Source organism: Tachysurus vachellii, chromosome 4, assembly GCF_030014155.1.
Source record: "Tachysurus vachellii isolate PV-2020 chromosome 4, HZAU_Pvac_v1, whole genome shotgun sequence".
Taxonomy (NCBI): domain Eukaryota; kingdom Metazoa; phylum Chordata; class Actinopteri; order Siluriformes; family Bagridae; genus Tachysurus; species Tachysurus vachellii.
Window position 1 is genome coordinate 2,212,961 of NC_083463.1, and position 23,889 is coordinate 2,236,849.

At 40.0% G+C, this 23,889-nt stretch overlaps 2 protein-coding genes across 5 annotated transcripts in view; one reads left to right on the forward strand and one right to left on the reverse strand.

Moving 5' to 3' along the window:
• herc2 (HECT and RLD domain containing E3 ubiquitin protein ligase 2) overlaps positions 1 to 16,286 on the reverse strand; it is a 62,124-nt gene extending 45,838 nt beyond the window's left edge. For 3 of the 4 annotated variants that reach the window (XM_060867380.1, XM_060867378.1, XM_060867377.1), the window contains exons 1-15: positions 16,192 to 16,286; positions 14,813 to 14,922; positions 12,653 to 12,746; positions 12,412 to 12,546; positions 9,873 to 10,095; positions 9,289 to 9,389; positions 8,341 to 8,482; positions 7,094 to 7,204; positions 6,835 to 7,006; positions 6,575 to 6,748; positions 5,740 to 5,928; positions 4,527 to 4,678; positions 1,316 to 1,473; positions 1,120 to 1,233; positions 365 to 616 (exon numbers count right to left, since the gene is read on the reverse strand). In XM_060867380.1, coding sequence (XP_060723363.1) covers positions 365 to 616; positions 1,120 to 1,233; positions 1,316 to 1,473; positions 4,527 to 4,678; positions 5,740 to 5,928; positions 6,575 to 6,748; positions 6,835 to 7,006; positions 7,094 to 7,204; positions 8,341 to 8,482; positions 9,289 to 9,389; positions 9,873 to 10,095; positions 12,412 to 12,546; positions 12,653 to 12,746; positions 14,813 to 14,884 — 2,089 coding nt within the window. In that variant the 5' untranslated portion in view covers positions 14,885 to 14,922; positions 16,192 to 16,286. The remainder of the gene's footprint in view (positions 1 to 364; positions 617 to 1,119; positions 1,234 to 1,315; positions 1,474 to 4,526; positions 4,679 to 5,739; positions 5,929 to 6,574; positions 6,749 to 6,834; positions 7,007 to 7,093; positions 7,205 to 8,340; positions 8,483 to 9,288; positions 9,390 to 9,872; positions 10,096 to 12,411; positions 12,547 to 12,652; positions 12,747 to 14,812; positions 14,923 to 16,191) is intronic. The other variant, XM_060867379.1, reaches the window with a different exon arrangement.
• Positions 16,287 to 17,040: 754 nt separating this feature from the next.
• Positions 17,041 to 23,879, forward strand: nipa1 (NIPA magnesium transporter 1). The gene is made up of 5 exons (XM_060867374.1): positions 17,041 to 17,269; positions 17,349 to 17,392; positions 18,382 to 18,472; positions 20,838 to 20,998; positions 22,360 to 23,879. Exons 1-5 carry the CDS (start codon positions 17,145 to 17,147, stop codon positions 22,863 to 22,865), a joined length of 927 nt encoding a protein of 308 aa, XP_060723357.1. The 5' UTR covers positions 17,041 to 17,144; the 3' UTR covers positions 22,866 to 23,879.
• The last annotated feature ends 10 nt before the right edge of the window (positions 23,880 to 23,889 follow it).

Genomic DNA, 23,889 nt, shown 5'->3' on the forward strand with positions numbered 1-23,889 from the left:
ACACACACAGACACACAATAATGATCATCTCCATTACCCAAATAAAATAATGACCCTATTAAAAAGGGATGTGGTAGCCCAGTGGTTAAGGTGTTGGGCTACCAATCGGAAGGTTGTGAGTTCGATTCCTACATCCACCAAGCTGTCACTGATGTTCCCCTTAGCAAGGCCCTTAACCCTCAATTGCTCAGTTGTATAAAAATGAGATAAAAATGTAAGTTGCTCTGGATAAGGGCGTCTGCTAAATGCTGCAAACGTAAACCAGAAGAATCTGGACACAAAGCAGCTTTACATTTTTTTTTGTATCTATGTATGTAAGCATATTGTCCTGTTGTAGAAAGAGAAGTTCTGGTTAAAGCCTGACCTTGCAGACTGTCCAGCAGTTTTGGGTAGCGGACGTGTTCGTCTGTGCCGTGACCCAGTCTCTGGTTGTCTCCTTTACCCCATGTGTAAACTTGTCCTTCTTTAGTGAGAGCCACAGAGAACTGACTTCCACAGCACACCTTCACTATATCCAGATCCTGCAGCTTCTCCACCAGCTTCGGGCTCTTACAGCCATCACTGCCTCCTCGCCCCAGCTTCCCGTAGTCTCCGTCCCCCCATGACCACACCTGACCTGCAGACAGACAGACAGACTAAAAATTAAATGCTAAATGGTATTACACTAAATATCAATATCCAATACCATTAAGTCCCAACAAACAATAAGTTCTAATTTGCATAAACAAAAGAGTTAGCATCAAGTGGAAGCAGTGGGGGGGGAAGCAGTTAAATGTATTAATTTATAAATTAATAAATATTAATTTATAATAATATAAATTATTATTATATAAATAAACAATCCTTTTCGGTCCTTAGATATTATAATATCAATTTTAAATGCATAAAATATTATTCTAACTTATTAATGTTAGTATAAATAATTAAGTCATTTTAAAATAATCTAACAATATTTAAATTAAAAACATGCTACAGTATTGAAAAGACTAAATTATGATATTGTATATAAATAAAAATGTAATAATTCATGAAGAATATCCAAGCACAGTCAAAATAAAAAAACAAACAAACAAAAAAAAAAAAAAAAACCACAATTCAATTCTATTCACTGGTTCATACCATTCTCAGTGACCGCAAGTGTCTGTGCGTCTCCGCTGCCACAGGCCACGTCGATGACCTTCAGCCCCTTCAGAGCGGTCACCAGCATGGGTGTGGTCTGGTCCTCGCTAGAGCCTGCGACAGATCAGATTAATCAGAGACGTCCGAATAAACCCGAGTGTTGTGTTAGTGTTTAAAGTCTTTAGTGAGACTTTACCGTGTCCCAGTCGGCCGTAGTTTCCTCTGCCCCACGTGAACAGAGCGCCGTCTGCGGTGATGGCGGCACTGTAGGTGCTTCCACAGGCGATATGGACCACGTGCTTCCCGGGCTGCTTCCCAGAAAACGCGACGATCATGGTCGGTTCTTCTAAATAACTACAAAACAAAGACGTATAGAATTAACGAGATGATATTAAAATTTAAAAAAAGAACTCTGATTCAGTGTTTTACATTTTATTTCACATAAAGACGCAGGTGTACTCAAGCCCAGTAGGGGGCATCATGACTTTTTTTTTTTAATGTTAGAGGATTTAGAAACACTGTTAAATACAGGGGTACACAAGGTGGATTCAAAAGCAGTACACCACAAATCATAATAATAATAATAATAATAATAATAATAATAATAATAATAAGTAAATTACAAATGTAAATGTAAATCATATATCGATTCGTGGAGAACTATGTGTAGTTATTATTGTAATTATTATTGTTAAGTTGAATTAAAGGTGCGGTCTCCGTTGTTTGAAAGCCAATGTTGACATTTGAAATCACCAAAACAAACTCGCCCCTAACCCAAACGGGTCCCACCCCTGTATTGATAGCTCCGCCCCCACACATACATACATACGTAACCCAGTAATGAACAGAAATGTGTCTTTATCATAGCTGAAGTGAAGAACAATACGATTGCAGATAAACAAACAAGCAAAAATGACACACAAACATAATCATGTAAAGGACAAAGACATATATTAGTTCTGTGTAACAAAACAAAACCAACGTTACTCACCTATCGAGAAGGAAAAAAGCGCCTCGGCGTCTTAAGTAAAGTTGGTCACATATTCACAGATTGGAGTTTCCCGAGTCAATAACTCCTGAGCTAAACACTGTTACTACACAAAACACGGTTGTAGCTGCGTCTCTACATTACTACGATAGAAAAGAGGTGTTATTTGTGTAGTAACAGTGTTTAGCTCAGGAGTTATTGACTCAGGAAACTCCAATCTGTGAATATGTGACCAACTTCCTGCTCCTTCAGTTCTCTCCAGCGCTGGAAAGCTGATCCTATATTAACACGTCCTACTTCTTACCTTATCGTAAGTCTTTCTTCTCTTTCTTTCTTTGTTTTTATCCTCCATGTCGATGTTAAAACCTCTTTCTGCTAATGTCACACATGCGCACTGAACACTCTCTCCGCCCATATTGACAAGACACGCCCCTTTCTGCTCATTGGCTACACGTTTGTTTTGTTTTTGTTTTGTTTGTCGTCCCGACTCAGTTTTCTGAAGCATTTCTCAAACAACGTGCACCCCACCTTTAAGTTGAAATGCTCTGGAATAACGAGCGATCTCTGCTCGTGCTCACTAATGATGTAAACGTATCTGTTCATTTGGGTCACAATGTTTTTGTCCTCGTTGGTGTTTCTGTTTTTATATTCATCTTAGCCTTGGGAATTCTTGCTATGGTCTACAGTGTGTCCTTTACACCTACACATCTGTGTAGAAGCCAGCTGTGTCCAACTCCTGTTTAGACTACACAACACCCGCACTGTCCTTCCGTACATGTTTATTATTATACCCTGGTTTATAATCTGCTGATTCTTCAGCCGTCTCACTTCTGATGAAACTGTTCAGAGTTTCTTCTGTAATTGACTTTATTAACTTGAACTGTGCTGTAAATCTTTCTGAAGGACCATAAAAATACAGCAAAGTAAGCACCTGATGAGCGCGTGAGAGATCTGAGCACATTAATCACACACAACACGAGACAGGCGTGATCAGGGCTAAGCTTTAAACAACACCTTAAGTTCACACCTTAAAGGTCAAAACAAGGTATTTTTTAGAAAGCATGTTTGTAAATCGTCATTTGTTTCGTGGGCATTTGTGTCATTAGAGTAACATATTCTTGTCTAGGGCTGGGCGATACGGCTGAAAACTGTATCACGATATCAGTGCTTCATATCGGTTGATATCAATAATTATTGATATTTTTTATGACCCATTTAAAATAAGGACCAGGAGAAAAATATATTACATTTAAATATTTTTATTTTAAACTTAACCTTCCTCTGATCGTAATCCCCTCAGTTATTAAGACAGAAATGTCAACAAGCAGGAAAACTCTAATAATTATAATGTAAACATGAGTCTAAAGTCACAATGAACACTTAACTGTTATCTCTTAACATTTAAGGTGCAAAATGAAAGAAAATGTAAGAAATGCTTAATAAAGTGTAATAAAATAGTGCAAAGTGTAACACTGCGGCTCATTTTCTGCTCATCAGTCGCCGGTTACTGAAGAGGAATCCAGCAGACCAGCACGATATGGCGCAACCAAACTGATACTGTTACATGATTGGCTGTTAGCGTGTCACTCTCTACGTTGCTAGGTTACCAGAGAGCGAGTGCCTTTGTTAATGCAACTAAACTTGATTCGCAACCTCCGTTTTTTTCCGACGAAGAATAAAAAATATCGAACACATTTTTTATTGATATCGATCACGTGTCTTTCGCGATACATATCGTTATCGTTTTATCGCCCAGCCCTAATCTTGTCACAAAAACCTGGCTGTTTTGTGTGCCACTGCATCATTAAAGTAATCTGTATTCATGTTGTCATGGTAATGTGCAGTCTTATGTTGTGCATTTGTATCATTACTATTTTCAGAGTGGCATGAATACAGATTACCGTAATCCCATGTTCATTTGTGTCATTAATGTCATTGTTATAAATACATGTTAATGTAGTGTGTATTCTGATCGTTATGTTTTTCATGTGCATGAGTCTTTTTTTATGGTCTTTACGGTAACAACGTTCTTCATATAATAGTTTATTCTGGTCGATATGATAACGTTATTTGTTATTCGTTACGGTAACGATGTGTTTCATTATTATTTTAAATGCGTTTGGGTCATTAAGGTAACAGTGGTATTCATGTCATTATAGTAACTACACTACAGTCATATAACCTGAAGTTCATGTGTTTATGTGCATTTAAGCCATTATGATTAGAGAATATAACAATGCTATTTTGATTTGTTACGTTAATAATGCATTACGTTAATAATGTTTTCATGTGCGTTCGTACCATAAAAAGAACAGAACATCATTTTCGTAAACCGATGCTTGTATACTGATGTCATTATGTTGTATTATTTCAAAACCTTTGGTTTTTTTTAATACTGTTTTAAGAGAGAAGTTCTTACGTGGTGTCTCCATGTCCGAGTCGTCCTCCGTCTCCACATCCCCAGGAGAAAACCTCTCCGTTGGATGAAAGAGCGAGGTAATGCTGGCCTTCAGGGTGAGCAGCCAGCTTCACTATCTTCCTGGATGCCAGGCTATGAAGAAGCATAGGGGCCTAGAACACACACACACACACACACACACACACACACACACACACAGACAGACAGACACACAGACAGACAGACACGCACGCACAGACAGACACGCACGCACGCACAGACAGACACGCACGCACAGACAGACACGCACGCACGCACAGACAGACACGCACGCACGCACAGACAGACACGCACGCACGCACAGACAGACACGCACGCACAGACAGACACGCACGCACGCACAGACACGCACGCACGCACAGACAGACACGCACGCACAGACAGACACGCACGCACAGACAGACACGCACGCACGCACAGACACGCACGCACAGACAGACACGCACGCACGCACAGACACGCACGCACGCACAGACAGACACGCACGCACGCACAGACAGACACGCACGCACGCAGACACGCACGCACGCACAGACACGCACGCACGCACGCACAGACAGACACGCACGCACGCAGACACGCACGCACGCAGACACGCACGCACGCACGCACAGACAGACACGCACGCACGCACAGACAGACACGCACGCACAGACAGACAGGCACGCACGCACAGACAGACAGGCACGCACGCACAGACAGACAGGCACGCACGCACAGACAGACAGGCACGCACGCACAGACAGACAGGCACGCACGCACAGACAGACACGCACGCACAGACAGACACGCACGCACGCACAGACAGACACGCACGCACAGACAGACACGCACGCACAGACAGACACGCACGCACAGACAGACACGCACGCACAGACAGACACGCACGCACAGACAGACACGCACGCACAGACAGACACGCACGCACAGACAGACACGCACGCACAGACAGACACGCACGCACAGACAGACACGCACGCACAGACAGACACGCACGCACAGACAGACACGCACGCACAGACAGACACGCACGCACAGACAGACACGCACGCACAGACAGACACGCACGCACAGACAGACACGCACACACACACAGACAACAGACAGTTAGCAGAGAGCATCTTAGTCGTGTGAAATACTACACTGTGATGGCTCAGTGTGATGGGACACTCACTAGTGTAGTGTTTTTATAATTCTGAGTGTAGACAGCACCAGAGACGGACAGCAGCAGAAAGCCTTTCTCCGAGCACACGATTTGGGTCACGCCCAGGTTGGATAAAGCTTTGCACTGGATTGGTCCGTTCAGATTAGCATAGACTTTCCATCCCAGCAACCCCCAGCCAATAGCCTCCTGTAATGTACTCTTTAAAAAAAAAAACAGTAAATCAGAGAGAGATATGCAGCAGCAACGCCGTCTGACGTCACGCACAAAATCTACAACTTTTTAAAATTTTGGAGACAAATTTGTTGACAATTCACACAAAAAAAAAAAAATAAAAAAAAACCTTTTGATTTGAGTCTGTTCTAAAATTATTGGCACCCTAGGCAATACATAAATATTAGAACAGTTCACTTTATTAGTGACACGTCATATATTTAGCGTATCCGGCCAGTTTATTTAATTCTATAAATAAAAGTCTATGGAATTAAAATTCTAAAATTAACTTTAAAAATTATTCTAGAACTTTTATTTAAGTAAAATTGATTATATAAAAACAGGGACCAATATAACAATTTGTTTTTTATGAACCAACTCAGACCTCCAAGTCCACATAAAGAAAAATATGAAATTGTCCACAATCCATATGAACAAATTTATAAAAATAAATTCGTAGTTTGAGAGAAACATGTAAGATGGCGTCTTAACAGGGTGTCGTTTTGATTAATCCAGCACTGACTAGTGAGGAAAAACAGGAATGTTAAGTGGATTAGAAAATGTTGTAAAAATTCAGCACTGTGACGGAGTTAAAGGCTTAACGAGACATAAATATGCGCTATATAACAGGTACCTTGCTGGAGGTGGGTGAGCTGCACGGTGGGGGGCTACAGGGCACTGCCAGGCGGTCCAGGTGAGCCATGACGACCACAGCCGTCTGCCGCAGGTCAATGGCCAGCTCGTTGTCTTGGGGCAAGTTCAGGTAGCGCAGGAAACTCTCGTTTGGGCTCAGAGGGGCGGATAAAATCTAAAAAGAGCAGAGAGGAGGATTTATAGTGCGACGATAAACTGATGCAAGCTGCAATTCTACAGATTTTACTTTAGTGTCCAGACCTCGAGCTCCTCCTCAGGCACAGGCTCCTCCTTGTTGTTGTGGATGCTCTGGAAGCGCTGGAGCAGGGGCAGTAAGGGGGCACTGGTGCCCTGGCTGGAGCGCTCGTTATCCATCTCTCTGGTGCCTCGGTCCCACAGCCTCAGCAGCAGCAGCACAGCGGACAACAGCTGGCTATAATCACATGCAGATGTTACAGTGTAGGTGTATATTTACTACAGACCCGATGACGTTACCCCAGAGGTATAAAGTGGTGTGTACCTGAGCGTGCCTCTCTGCACAGCCAGCTCCAGGAGAATCGCCAGGGCCAGATGCTGATCCTGCAACGGAATGCCGCTGGGAGCTTTCCCGATCCCGCCTCCGTGCACTTCACTGCAATGATCATAAATGATTATAAATACACTATATGACTGCACTCTCCGTTCCTTTCAAGGTAGTTGTGTCATTACAGTAACAACGTTATAATCATGAGCTGATATTTACATGTATTGTGTGTGTGTGTTGTTGTGGCAATAGAATGTTAAACTATTAAACTTCTGTAATGACTAACAATATTATTTGCACGTGTCTTCGTGTCGCCGTTAGCTTTATAAAGAGACAGTTGTGTAACGTAGAAAGTGATACTCGCGTGTTCGCGGTGCGAGTGGATTTGTGTCATTACGGTGAAAAATGTTTTTTTACATGTGTGTGTGTTACTGAGAACAAAGTTTTGCCATCATGATGATTTTTTTTGTGTGTTCATGTCATTATGGTTATTATTTATTTATTTATATTGAGATGCACGTGTCATTATGATCGTCGAGTTATATCATGTGTGTTTTGTGTCATTATTTATTATATCATCGCTGTCAGGCGGAAACCTCGTATGTCCAAATTAGGTCAATTTCATATTTTTCCACATATCGATGCTATTGGTCAGTCCCCACGTGGGTCTGTTATTTTTACAAGTTATTAACCAATCTAAAGTCTTGAAAATAGCTTGAGCGCAAATCTCATAACTCCATTGGACACTTCAACTGTCCACCTCTTCCTCACTCCGTGGGAGAGCTTCGCGTCATATTTCTCCTCAAGAAGAGTCGCAACGAATCAACACGTCTTCTGAGGTAAATGTCTTCAAAACACTGGGCTCAAAGAAAAAAAAATCTTGACCCCCGCTAGTTCTGGTGCTCGTCTGAGGACAGGAATTTAGCGCAAGACAATCCACTGCAACGTGGACTAAACCCTGTGCACTGCAGATAAGGTACGGAGTTTTTTTAATGTCCTGAAAAATAACGGTTTTGGAGATACGAGGATTCCGTCTGACAGTGACGATATATTTGTATTATTATAATAACAATTTGACACAAATTCCCTGACTTTACACTGACAATACTCCATGTGAATTCAGGAACAATTCATTTTTATACTCCAGCTCTAATAAGTGCTTTTGTGAAGTCTAACGTATTTAGCACGTCCGGCCGGTTTATTTAAGGTGTTAAGATGTTCTCCTCGTCGACCCTCGACCCGACCTGAGGAATTTAGTAGCTCTCTCGACGACCTCCAGCCACACGGATGATACGGTGCTCTCGTCAAACAGCGTGGCCTCTGGGAGGGCGCGCAGGGCGTCCAGAGACTCCTGCAGCAGCTCACTGCACAGGTCTGCGTCATCACCTAGACACACACACACAAAAAAAAAACAAGCCGTTAGTCAGGATCTGGCAACCCTGGATCACATATTTGCTGGCAGAAAAAAAGGTGTTGGAGCGACTCGGTGATCCGGTTGCAGGATCGTCTCACTGTTGGTGATGCAAATAGAAAACACAGGGGAAATAAACTGATGGGTGTGTTCCGGAAACCACACGCTGGCACACAGGGGTCTCCTAACAGGGTCGGCTGTGAGATCCTCTTTCTCCATGCCTCCTTCTCCCACTCTCTCTCTCCCTCCCCCCCTCAGCCTTGCTCTCCACTTCCTGTCTTTCTCTCTCGCTCCCTCTCCCTCCCTAGAAATGTGTCATAGGTTAGTGTGAATTATTATTTTTGTTAATCTGGCCAGGAAAGCTATCTGATATCTTTCGTCACAGAGAAGAGACTCCTACCGTCCCGTCGTCTAGCGGTGTAGTTCCGCTGTAGATAAATGGGTTAAGATAAGCGTTCTGCTAAATCCTGTAAGGTAAGTGATACGGTGTCATGTAACAAAACACTGCGTGGCTCAGTCCTATTCCCTAAGGGCCATAAAATCACATCACGTCATTAGGACGCTTTTCCTCTTTTAGTCTGCAGCGAGCGGAGACCGATTCCCAGCAAGGTGGTGTTGTTTTGGGGTTTGGGTGGGGTAATTCTGTCCAGGTTATGAACCTGTGATGGTATGGAGGCTGATCTAATAAAATATAATAAAGTGTGTCTGAGAGCTACCAAAGTGCCAGGAATAGCAGCTATTGATAAAACTGAGGCACTGATGAGGTTTGAGCGCTGCTTACCGGATCTCCAGGCTCGACGCAGGAACGCAAACGCAAAAGATAGAGCAGCTCTGGACCCGACTTGAGCCAAACCCTCCACTCCTTTACTCGCAGGACGACTGCTGTACACACACACACACACACACACACACACACACACACACACACACACACACACACACACACACACACACACACACAGACAGACAGAAATTAGATCAGAAAAATCTCAGGTTATAGAGCTTTACTGCACAGTGCTGTTCTCTGTCTGTCTGTGTGTCTCTCTCTCTCTGTCTGTCTGTGTGTCTCTCTCTCTCTCTGTCTGTCTGTGTGTCTCTCTCTCTCTCTCTCTGTCTGTCTGTCTGTCTCTCTCTCTGTCTGTCTGTCTGTCTCTCTCTCTCTCTCTGTCTGTCTCTCTCTCTCTCTCTCTGTCTGTCTGTCTCTCTCTCTCTCTCTCTCTCTGTCTGTCTGTCTGTGTCTCTCTCTGTCTGTCTGTCTGTGTCTCTCTCTGTCTGTCTGTCTGTCTCTCTGTCCGTCTGTCCCCCTCCCCCTGCGTCTCTGCCCCTGCGTCTCTCCCCCTGCGTCTCTCCCCCTGCGTCTCTCACCTCTTGTTGTCGAATGAGGGCAGCGGCGGAGTGGGTGGACTCTTCCACCGAACGTTGTACTTCTCCTCCATCATGCTGTGGGTGAGAGAGATGAGGTAGCGCTCCAGGATGAGCAGCCGCTGGCTCAGACGCCGCGCAGACAGGGTGCTCTTAGCCGTCTGAGCCGCCAGCTTCTGCTGATCGTCCACCAGCGTCAGGAGACAATCCTTCAGCTCTCCTTCATCTGAACAGACAGAAGAGAGACACAGAAGTGCTTAACATCCTTAAAGAAAACACAGAGATGAGAAACATAACCTCCTGGCAGAGACCATCAGGTTTTGTAATTAAATAGAATTACACGGTACAATTTCAGCTGCCGAGCATCAAAAAAAACGACATGAGACGATGTCATCATTCTCTGATCTAGGTTTGGAGCAATACATTTCTAATAAGCTTTAATTAAAGCAGTAAACTTCATACGAAACGATGAGGGCACAAGAACAGTCAAAGATCAGACTCTCACTAGACACTCTGAATTTTGTTTATTACATGAAGCAATCAGCACACAAGTGAGGTTCAATGATCATCAGGTCCAAATATGTTCACCAGAACCCAAAAAACTAAGAGAAAAATAGTGTTGCGTTTTAACGAGCTCTTCTCCGATCCTCCAGCATTTCACGGTGTGTTTATTTCCCCATTTATTCCCCAAGTGAGTGATCAAGTGCTGAAAATGAGCCTGAACTGAGACATGCTTTCAAACACGACGTGAACGAAACGCTCGTGCTCGAGGCTTCGTTACACGACAGGACGGACAAATGAAAAGTGATACCTTCAGAAAAAAACCTAAACATACGATCACTTTAAATCAACAAAGGAATAAATGATGCTTTAATGTCTGGCAGGGGAAAAAAAAAAACAGCAGCCGTTATGAATATTCATGACATTCGAATTAGAAAAGCCTCCCATTCCAGCAGTCCTACAATGTGTAATAGCCTAAAGTCATTAAAATAAGATCATTTAGAGAGTTCGACTACGGTGACTGAATACTTCTACTTCTGGAGAGAACAGTGCGTGAGAAGACACGGGTAAGAACATTAACTACAACAGTTTACTGATGACTCTTGTGCCGCTCCTATTGAGCCAGACACGCCCCATTAGGGCGGGGCACGTTCGCTTTAGAGAGCATTTAATCAGGCATTGTGATCGTTTTCCCAGGAAGCTGTAATGAATTATAAGCTTTAAGGTTATTATAAGCTCTTTTCAAGGTTCTCGTGCAGAGGGACACGAGGACGAGGGAACGTGTTGTACAACGTGTTCACAAACGTTCCAACATGTGACACATACAGAGGTGGAGCAGTGCTTTTCCATCAGTGTGGACTTATCAGCCCCGAGCAGAAGATCAACTCCACCCAAACACACACACACACACACACACAGGGGGTAAAAATAACTGTCCCTTACACATAGTCTGTACAGTTACCCGAGCCTGACAAACTTCACGTGCCTGAGGCTTAAATCTCTCCCTCTCTCCCCCTCCCTCCCTCTCTCTCCCCCTCCCTCTCTCCCTCAATGAGATGTGTTAAGCCAACATGAGAGAGCAAGTCCTGTGTGCCCTGAATTGAATTCTGAGCCATGTTGGGACATCACGCCTCGATCCTCCATATCATTCTGTGAAGTTCAGTTGAAAACATTTCAGTAGAAATCCGAGTAGTAAACACACACACACACACATAATATATATATATATATATATATATATATATATATATATATATATATATATATATATATATATATATAATATAAATATAAAACACACACACACATATATATATACACATATATAAAAAAAAAAACACACAAACTATATTTTATATATATATATTATATATAAAAACACACACACACACACACACACACACATATGTATATAAAAAACACACGTTTCTAAATATTTCTGACCTAAATATTTCTGACAGCATTTACTGCCCTCGTAATGTTTTATTGCCCTCTCAGTGTAAACAGACACAAAAACATTTAAATATTCAAATTTTATCCGCGTGGCCGTTTTTATTCAAATCGGTCAGATTAAACCGAGAATCTTTAGCTCTTAGAGGAACAAACGGCTGACGAAATCTACAGTATGTACAAATTTCTAGAAAGTTCCTTAGTTTCTGAACCGTCACAAGACATTTTTCTTCAACTCTGGTTAGGAGTCAATGTTAGTGAATGTTCTGAAACACTCGAGACAGCTTTAAAATCGAGCGCCTTTGTGCTGCTGACATTTTACTTTAAAAATCACATCTATGCACAAGGTCAAATGACGTGCATGAAAGAAGCTGCATAATAATAATAATTTGTCTAAAAAAAAAAAAAAAAAAACAACACAATGCCCCATTGTTTCCTTCTAAAGTTCTAAGAGAACGTTAGAGTTCGTCCTGTAAAGAGAGGAGAACGTGCTGGAGGAGACAGAGAGATTTACAGTATTGAGAACTTTATATCAGGGGGAAGAAAAATAAATTCAGGATTCCAGGATTAATTAATTTAAAGCTCCACCCACCTGGTTGCCTCCCCCAATCCCAGGTCTCGATGATGGAATGATGGACTGACGATGAAAATGGCTCCTCTTCCTCCTTCTTCTCTTTGTCGTTGGATTCATCCTTCTTCTGAGTCCCGGGACAATCTGCAGAGTCCTCTGAGGATGAGGAGGTGAGGAGAAGGTTCGGTACTGATAAAGTTTACACTGTGTGCATATAAAGTCTCTCTCTCACACACACACACACACACTCACACACAGGTACCTGGATAGGCAGACTCGTCTCTGTTGAAGACAATCTCCTCATCTTTAACCATCTCGTTCCACATCTCACTCAGTCCTTCGGAGGAGAACGCACGCTGGTGGACAAAACAAACGATTTAAGCTACACAATACAACATGACTTGTTTGTTTCTTTTCATCCGATCACGCGTAGCTGATCGATAGTAGGCATGTCAGAGGTCGTGTACGAGCAAGAGGGCAGAGTGCGTCACAAGCTGAATAATTTGAGTCACCTCGTGGTTGAGAGAAAACATTATCTGAGTCACTTCTCCAGCTGACCAGCACTAAAAGTCCAAACTCGAAGAAAATGGACTTTGGGACACGACTCGGACTCGTCATACAACAGATTTATTGTCTCAAAACAGATTTACATTAAATAATGCGTGTGCTTTTACCCAGTCAGAAGGACGGAAGGGAAGGAGGGAGGGAGGGAGGGAGGGAGGGAGGGAGGGAGGGAAAAAGAATGAGAGAGAGAGAGGGAAAAATAAGTAAGGAGGAAGGAAAGGAAGTAAAAAACAATCAGAACGGGATGGAGGGAGAGAAGGAACTAAAGAAAAAATAAAAGTTCAGCATTCTGAGCGTTAAAAGGGATCAGATTGATCATCATAACAGTCAGAATGTCCAGGATCTTGTTTACGTTTACATACATTTTTAGTGTCGCTCATGGTTTAATTTATTGTTCAACAAAGCACAATCCAGACACGTGAGAAATCTGAGTCTAATCCCTCAGTAAAAGTCAGCCATGGTGAAGACAAACCCCGAGCTGTTTGTGTTATACAGCTGTTTAGGTTGCACAACAGCGAGCGGTAACACGAGAGCCGCTTTAACTCCCGACTGCAGAAGAGGGAGGAAAGAATAGAAGGTAAACAACACAACGTGTAGGAAAACGTCACCTGATCCGATCATCATCACCTACTTTATATCACACACAAATAAATAGAGTAAAGTTTAATATAACACATTTATCTCCTCATTTTAAAAAAAAAAAAAAAGGTTTAATAGGTTTATAATTTGCACTCAGAATATATTCACACTTCAGTTTTACACATTTTAATAGTCCCCCTGAATGTAAACTCTCTCACGCCGATCAGACGGTTGCTGTTTCACTGCCGCTGATTCGACGCGAATGAAGACGTTTCTAACTGACAGGAAATTAGTCAAAAGTGAGCTAAATTTCTAATAAATGATAAATTATGTGATTTATTTGTTCTCTGGATTATAAGCTCATAATAATAATAATAATAATAATAATAAACACTAAACGATTTGAACTAATCCTGGGTGAGTGCAGGGGTTCGGGCTCGAGGACGACGTAGAGCTGGAAATCACAGACGTTAAGTCACGTTTATTTATAAACAAAAATCTAAGAATAAATTGCTTTATAAAGTCTCGCCATAATTCCAGGATCCGGGAGCGGGATTTCGGAATCCGAGTCTCGGATTATACGACCGTCGTCTGTTACCATGACAACCGTGATTTAACGCATCACTGACGGGATCTAAACGTGTGGCAGAATTTTAATGACGTTTCTAAATGTCTACACGTTCTCCCACGATATGACTGTTTTAAAAATATTTCATTTAATAATAAAAAAAAAAATCATGATGAATTATATTGTTTAAGGTCTTAAAAAAAATAATGTATATAAAAAATACAAATAATAAATACAGTAAAAAAGTACAAATGTAACAAAAAAACGAATGTAAAAATAAAAGAAACATGACACCAATATTAGATCGTTAAATTATTAATTATTATTATTATTATTATTATTATTATTATTATTATTATAATTAAGATTTAAAAATAACCGTTCATTGCCTGAGAGAATATTTTAGTGAGAAAGCTATAAATAAAAATCTTAATTAAACCTTTAAATCGCCGTCTGAAGCAGCATCAGTGTCGCTGGGACTTATAACACAACATGAGTGTTATAACCAGGGTGCACAAACTTTTGCACAGTCTTTTTACAGCATAGATTAAAATCAGCAAGAAAAGTTTAAATGGCTCACAGTTGTCAGGGTTCATGCTTCTGGTTCATATATTAATAATAATAATAATAATAATAATAATAATAATAATAACAATAATAATAATAATAATAATAATAATAAATTAAGTGTGATGAGAATTTATAATTTACCTGCAAATCAATCTTCAGCCATTTATCATGAAACCGCAGCTGAGCATCGAGGAAAAAAGACATGGAAGGCATCCTCTCTTCTTTTCTCCAGGCTGCAAACGCAGCCTTCCCTTAGAAAGAAAGAAAGAAATAAGACAACAAATAAAAAAAATTAATAAAACTCCCAAAATTTCACACATTTCAGAGTTCACGTTTTTAATTCGTTCTTCTTCCACCATGTAATTCAAAATTTTCTAACATTTTTTTAAACAACCCAGATTTCTGTTTTGCTTTATTGAAAATTAATAAAATAATAAATAAATAAATAAATAAATAAACAAATGAACAAAGGGGAAGCTTACAAAAAGGTTTTAAATAATAACAATGACAGTTTGCTCATCTACCTTGTTCACTTCTGTCTGTCACAGATGGTGTTTAATAAAAATAAATCTACGTTTAATTTCAGAATTTTTAAAAGGAAAAAAGTGTAGAATGTGAAGATTCCTGTAAATTCAGGAGTCCACCTGAGTGCTGATTTATAAAATGCTGTAAAGCTGAGATCCAGATGGAACTCCGGACTGTTCAGGATGCGGATCAGTAACAAGTGAACATCATGAATAAATCTCTACACTTTCCCTGTAAGTGATGAATAAACTGAATATATTCCACACTGGGCTTCACAGGAGACGTGAAAGTGTTATTTTGGGAAAATTCACAGAAAATTCTGGATTTTATCTTAAATTAAAATAAACGAGAAGATTTGACAGGACACCGAACAGGACAATGAGGGGAAAGAGACAATCCAACAGAATCCCAGGTGAACTTTGTGTCTGTGACCATAAGAATATAAACGGTTTAATATTTATAACAGTATGTTTTTATCCTCAGGTGTAAAACCTTAACATGTTCTGACACTTTATTTACAGCAGGTGAATCGTTTAAAGATCCGTTTTAACAGTTAAAGCACGAGATATTTAATGTAAATGTTAATTAGTTTAACTAAATAAAGCTCCAGAGTGTTGTTGTTGATGTGGAGTTAGCATCATGCTAACTTTGCTAGCTAACATGCTAACCGGCTAACGCTGCTAGCTAACACGCTAACCGGCTAACGCTGCTAGCTAAAATGCTAACCAGCTATCGCTGCTACATAGATATCTATGTCGCTGCTAGCTAACATGCTAACCGGCTAACGCTGCTAGCTAACATGCTAAAGCTGCTAGCTAACATGCTAACCGGCTAACGCTGCTAGCTAACATGCTAACCGCTGCTGAAGCTGCTGCACAGGAGGACATTTGTGAGGCCTGACAGCGCGCTGCTCTTCACCTTCACACTCGTCCTAACATTAACACCGTTACTGTAACATTCCGACATTTAAACACAGTATAAACACAGCGCTCTACCTCAGCGGGGTCTTATCGCTGTCTTACTGCTTCGGTCCCCTCTTTAGGAGCTCTGCTGCATTTTAACGTCCGCCATCTTATGTAATGACTGACAGCGCTTGCAGCCAATCAGCATCCAGCGACATGGTTGCGCTTTACGTCATCTGCGTTTTAATCTTCCCGCCTTAAATGGGCGGGGCTTAATGATTAAGGATTAAGCCTTCACTGCATAAATAAATATGACCATAGATAACAAAATTAAATTAAAAATTATATAACATAATACTAGATATTGGAAATGACACTCAAACACGGTAATAAATGATATATATATATATATATATATATATATATATCCAATTATACTTCTGAACATTGTTTTTTTATTTTAGAAGGTAAATAAATAAATAAATTTGTCTTAGTTATTTTGTATTTATTTGTAAATAAATAAATTTGTCTGTGAATTAGTTATTTATTAGTTGTAAATTTATTTGTTTACCTTCTGGTTTTTAATATTATTACGTAGCACGAGTCAGAAATACAAATAAGTGAAAACAAAATTAAAACTAATAAATGTATTTATTATTTTATATTATGGTCATTTATATTTGCGAACGTGTGTCTGTGTGTACATTGGTCAATTCATTAATTTTTTTTTTTTTTTCATATTTACATTTATGTATTATTTATTTATTCTTAATCTGAATTTGTCATTTTAGATCCGTGACTTTTATTCTGAAAAGACGTTAGAGCTCAGAGCGCTCCAGGCCACGCCCACGTTGTTGCATAATCCGCGCCTATTTGTTTACGCCATCCCGTTACACCTAGTTACCAGGCCCTAGCCCCGCCCACACTCTTTAGCTCGCACCAATCAGAATCGAGTTCCTGGATGACAACACGGAAGTGTTTTCCTGCTGCACTTGAACACACACAGAGGTTCATTTTAATCATTAAAAGGTTTCATCATCGTGTTTATGGAAGAAAACTCTCCTTTATCACTTGTTGGTGGTGTTGGGATCGCAGTGGTGTCCAGTTTTATTAATGGCTCCACGTTTGTGCTGCAGAAAAAAGGCATCCTGCGTTCTCACAAAGCAGGAAAGTGTTATTTATTATACTGATAATTTATTTCACATTAAAACACTTGATCAGGATTAACAGTGTCATTATTGTTCAGGTAGGACTTACCTGTCTGACTGTGTGTGGTGGACTGGAACACTGGCAAGTAAGATCATTACTTCTAACTGTCCTGCTCTATAAACTCTGGTCATTCATTATACTGTCCTGGTTTTATTAACAGATGCCAGCATACAGATGTATATTAAAATCCTCCTCCCTGATTGGCTGGATGGTTGGAATTAAAGGTGCAATTTAGTGGATGTTTTTTAAATCTTTACTTTTACAAATAACCTAAATGATAAGAAAAAAAACAAGCCTCAGTGCAGAAAGTTCATAATAAAACTGTTTGTAAAACAGATTCTGATCCCAAGTTATTGTTTTTGTTTTGATGAGCTTCCTGTGGGTCATTTAAACACCACCGATCTTATGTTTGATTAATTTTACATACTGCACCTTTAAAGGACATGATCAAGGATGATGGTCCAGCGGTCCAGGCACTGGGTTCCTAATCAGAAGGTCGGGGTTCAAGCCCACAAGCTGCTATGACATCTATGTTGGGTCCTTGAGCAAGGCCCTTAACCTCACCTGTTCCAGGCTCATAATAGCCTGGGATAAGTAAAAACGGGGGGAAGTCGTGGCATAATGGTTAGAGAGTCTGACTCTTAACCCTAAGGTTGTGGGTTCAAGTCTCAGGCCGGCCACGACTGAGGTGCCCTTGAGCAAGGCACCGAACTCCCCCAACTGCTCCACTTTGGATGGGTTAAAGAACACAGAGAACGATTTCTGAGTATGTGTCACCGTACTTTTAATTATCTGTAGAATTGTCCTGATTGGTCAGAAGGTGTTGATGCACATTGTCTTTATAAATCTGCATTTTTAAGTATACACAATTGCCAAATACTTGGCAACCCTATGTCTACGTAAAGCCTGTTTATTTTTGAAACCATAAAAAAATGTGAAAATAAAAACATATGGAAAAAATGACTAAAGACTGAATCAAAACGTTGCACATTTTTTGAAGATTTCTTCATATTTTTGAAGAAATCTTTTAAGATTGAAATGACATTTAAAACATGATGTGTGTTTATTTCTTAGTGATAGTGGGTCAGGTGGGGAATTTCCTGGCACACAACACAGCACCGGCAGTGTTGGTGACTCCCCTGGGAGCGCTTGGGGTTCTGTTTGGGTGAGATCCAGCTTTATTAATAAACCATCAGCTCTGTTATTAAACCATCAGCTCTATTATTAAACATCAGCTCTGTTATTAAACCATCAGCTCTATTATTAAACCATCAGCTTTATTATTAAACCATCAGCTTTATTATTAAACCATCAGTTTTATTATTAAACCATCAGCTCTATTATTAAACCATCAGCTCTGTTATTAAACCATCAGTTTTATTATTAAACCATCAGCTCTATTATTAAACCATCAGCTCTGTTATTAAACCATCAGCTCTGTTATTAAACCATAAGTTTTATTATTAAACCATCAGCTCTGTTATTAAACCATCAGTTTTATTATTAAACCATCAGTTTTATTATTAAACATCAGCTCTATTATTAAACCATCAGCTCTGTTATTAAACCATCAGCTTTGTTATTAAACCATCAGCTTTATTATTAAACCATCAGCTCTGTTATTAAACCATCAGTTTTATTATTAAACCATCAGCTTTATTATTAAACCATCAGCTCTGTTATTAAACCATCAGCTCTGTTATTAAACCATCAGCTCTATTATTAAACCATCAGCTCTGTTATTAAACCATCAGCTTTATTATTAAACCATCAGCTTTATTATTAAACCATCAGCTCTGTTATTAAACCATCAGCTCTGTTATTAAACCATCAGCTTTATTATTAAACCATCAGCTTTATTATTAAACATCAGCTCTATTATTAAACCATCAGCTCTATTATTAAACCATCAGCTCTGTTATTAAACCATCAGTTTTATTATTAAACCATCAGCTCTGTTATTAAACCATCAGCTTTATTATTAAACCATCAGCTTTATTATTAAAACATCAGCTCTGTTATTAAACCATCAGCTCTATTATTAAACCATCAGCTTTATTATTAAACCATCAGCTCTATTATTAAACCATCAGCTCTGTTATTAAACCATCAGCTTTATTATTAAACCATCAGCTTTATTATTAAACCATCAGCTCTGTTATTAAACCATCAGCTCTATTATTAAACCATCAGCTTTATTATTAAACCATCAGCTCTATTATTAAACCATCAGCTCTATTATTAAACCATCAGCTCTGTTATTAAACCATCAGCTTTATTATTAAACCATCAGCTTTATTATTAAACCATCAGCTCTGTTATTAAACCATCAGCTTTATTATTAAACCATCAGCTCTATTATTAAACCATCAGCTCTGTTATTAAACCATCATCTCTATTATTAAACCATCAGCTTTATTATTAAACCATCAGCTCTATTATTAAACCATCAGCTCTGTTATTAAACCATCAGTTTTATTATTAAACAGCTCTATTATTAAACCATCAGCTCTGTTATTAAACCATCAGCTTTATTATTAAACCATCAGCTCTGTTATTAAACCATCAGCTTTGTTATTAAACCATCAGTTTTATTATTAAACCATCAGCTTTATTATTAAACCATCAGTTTTATTATTAAACCATCAGCTTTATTATTAAACCATCAGTTTTATTATTAAACCATCAGTTTTATTATTAAACCATCAGCTCTGTTATTAAACCATCAGTTTTATTATTAAACATCAGCTCTGTTATTAAACCATCAGCTCTGTTATTAAACATCAGCTCTGTTATTAAAACATCAGTTTTATTATTAAACCATCAGCTTTATTATTAAACCATCAGTTTTATTATTAAACCATCAGCTTTATTATTAAACCATCAGTTTTATTATTAAACCATCAGTTTTATTATTAAACCATCAGCTCTGTTATTAAACCATCAGTTTTATTATTAAACCATCAGCTCTGTTATTAAACCATCAGCTCTGTTATGGTGACTGATGGTTCTGTACAGCCTCCATTTGACCTGGAATGAAATGCGAGTGAGAACTTCACTAAAATCATGTTTTTTGGTTTTTATCTTAATAACGTTACAATATAAAACTGGATTTATTTATAAATGGCATTTTTTAATGAATGTGACTAAATTCCAATTGTTTTATACATTTTGAAACATACCAATGATAGATGTATGTATGAAGAAATTCTGATTACATTTCTCCATGTAGTATGTGTGTGAATATGTGTGAAATTTACTCCGAAAATTAACTTAAACCTGAATATTAAACTAAACAGATCTGCTGCGTTCATTTACATTTTTAAACATAAATTGGTCAAACAGAAATTATTGTTGGCCTACAGTATGCAGAGGTTACCATAGCAACCAGTGTGTGATTGTGTAATAAATAAGGCTGTGATGTGTGATAATTACACTCTTATGATGATGATGACGATGATGATGATGATGATGATGATGATGATGATGATGACGATGATGATGATGGTGACAGTGATTTGGCTCCTCAGAGCCGTTCTGGCTTCATGGATCCTGCAGGAACAGCTGGGGCTGCTGGGTAAACTGGGCTGTGTGTTGTGCTGCTGTGGCTCTGTGGTGCTCACCATTCACTCCCCAATGTCTCACAGTGTGCTGTCCAGAGCTGAGTTTCAACAGAGACTTCTCAACCCGGGTATCTACACAACACTACACAACATTACACAACGCTACACAACATTACACAACACTACACAAACCCAATACTACACAAAACACTACACAACATTTACAACAATTACGACCTTTATATCCACCCCATGACCCTTTAGTCCACCCTACGATCTTTAATGTTCACCCCGTGACCTTCATGTCCACCCTGTGACCTTTTATGTCCACCCTGTGGCCCTTTATGTCCACCCTGTGACCTTTTATGTCCACCCTGTGACCTTTATGTCCACCCTGTGACCTTTATGTCCACCCCGTGACCTTTATGTCCACCCTGTGACCTTTATGTCCACCCTTTGACCTTTTATGTCCACCCTGTGACCTTTTTTGTTCACCCTGTGACCTTTTATGTCCACCCTGTGACCTTTTATGTCCACCCTGTGACCTTTTATGTCCACCCTGTGGCCCTTTATGTCCACCCTGTGACCTTTTATGTCCACCCTGTGACCTTTTATGTCCACCCTGTGGCCCTTTATGTCCACCCTGTGACCTTTTATGTCCACCCTGTGACCTTTATGTCCACCCCGTGACCTTTATGTCCACCCTGTGAACCTTTATGTCCACCCTTTGACCTTTTATGTCCACCCTTTGACCTTTTATGTCCACCCTGTGACCTTTATGTCCACCCTTTGACCTTTTATGTCCACCCTGTGACCTTTTTTGTTCACCCCATGAACCTTTATGTCCACCCTGTGACCTTCTATGTCCACCCTGTGACCTTCTATGTCCACCCTGTGACCTTTTATGTCCACCCTGTGACCTTTTATGTCCACCCTGTGACCTTTATGTCCACCCTGTGACCTTTTATGTCCACCCTGTGACCTTTATGTCCACACTGTGACCTTTTATGTCCACCCTGTGACCTTTATGTCCACCCTGTGACCTTTTATGTCCACCCTGTGACCTTTATGTCCACCCAGTGACCCTTACAGTGGCCCCAAAAAGAATTTGTATGCTTAAGCTTACAAACTTATGAACAAATCATTTGATAACATATTATAAAAAAGAATTACTAATAAAACTATTCTGACATTTACAAACAAAAAGGAATAAACTGTGAACTTTCACCTGAAGCTGTAATCCTTGTTAAAATGAAAACACCAGAATTTCATCTTTCCCAGTAAAAAAATTAAAGTGCTTGTGGTTTTGGTGTTTCTGCTCTTATTCCAACCTCCACAGTGAGTTTAGATTAAAGGAGAAAAGCTTAAGTTCAGTTCATGTAAAGTTGCCCTGTCCAAGTTGACAGTGTCATGTTGAGGAGTCTGCCTTAGCCAAAATGGCACCTTGTGTTTTCAGCTCTGTGACATTTATTGTGTGTTTGGATTTCAGTGTTTGTGACCTACGTTACACTGGTGCTGCTGCTGTTGGTGCTGCTGATTGGCTGGCTTTCTCCAGCGTACGGAAAGTCCAACATCATGGTGTATGTGGGAATCTGTTCCCTTTTGGGAACCTTCACTGTGCCGAGCTGTAAAGGTCTCGGTCTGGCTGCGAAGGATGTGTTCGGTGGAGACACGTCTCCAGATAATGCAGCTCTGTTCCTGTTCCTGAGTTTGCTGGGAATTCTCCTGGTCAGCATCATCACCCAGTTCACATTCATCAACAGAGCCTTGGAGAGCTTCAGCGCCAATGTCTTCGAGGCCGTGTATTATGTCACCTTCACGTCCTCGGTCATCCTTGCCACTGCTATCTTGTTTAAAGAGTGGGAAGCGCTCGGTGCTCTGGACTGTCTTGGGATTTTGTGTGGATTCACTACAGTGTCAGTGGGAGTGACATTGTTACGCGTATCTCAGGAAGCCGCGCTCACATGGACTCCAGCCAAGACCAAAGACAAGTAGTTTATATTTAATCATCTCACTGAACTCTGGAGCTCTTCAACTAGATCGGTGCTCATTTCAGAGTTATAACATAGCGCTCCCTGCTGGGGATGGTCTATTACACAAGCACACTCTCACTTCCCTCTAAGGAATTGTGTCTTGTGATTAATCAACCTGATCCACTATTTAGGGTGTGATTTAAACACAGTGAATAAATCAGCTGAATAAATACTTTAACCTATCTAAAGGTTTAAAATAATCCTCAGGTTAACATAAAACTCTTATCTCTATGTCAATCCCAGAGCCTTAATGTCAGTCTCATTATCCTTATGTCACTCCTCTTATCCTTGTTTCAGCCTCAATACCTTTCCGACATTCACTGTATATAAGATGAACAGATGAAGATTTAAAGGTTCATGCCTGACCATGTAGCTGACATCACAAATTAGATCACAGAAGGTGTAATTAAATTATATGAGGTATGATGTCACTAGGGTGCTTAGTGGTTAGCACGTTCGCCTCACACCTCCAGGGTTGGGGGTTCGATTCCCCCCTCCACCTTGTGTGTGTGGAGTTTGCATGTTCTCCCCGTGCCACGGGGGTTTCCTCCGGGTACTCCGGTTTCCTCCCCCGGTCCAAAGACATGCATGGTAGGTTGATTGGCATCTCTGGAAAATTGTCTGTAGTGTGTGATTGTGTGAGTGAATGAGAGTGTGTGTGTGTGTGTGTGTGTGTGTGTGCCCTGTGATGGGTTGGCACTCTGTCCAGGGTGTATCCTGCCTTGATGCCCGATGACGCCTGAGATAGGCACAGGCTCCCCGTGACCCGAGGTAGTTCGGATAAGTGGTAGAAGATGAATGAATGAGTGAAAACTTAATACTTGAAAGTTACATAAAATAAATGTAATCATCATCAGTTAAAGGAATTAATAAGTTTTTATTGTTAATATTGTGATGAAAGACAGTCTGACATCAAAGTGTTAATGATTTTATACTTGAACAACCGAATTTAATAATGCAAATAAATAAAAAAATAAAAAGCAAAA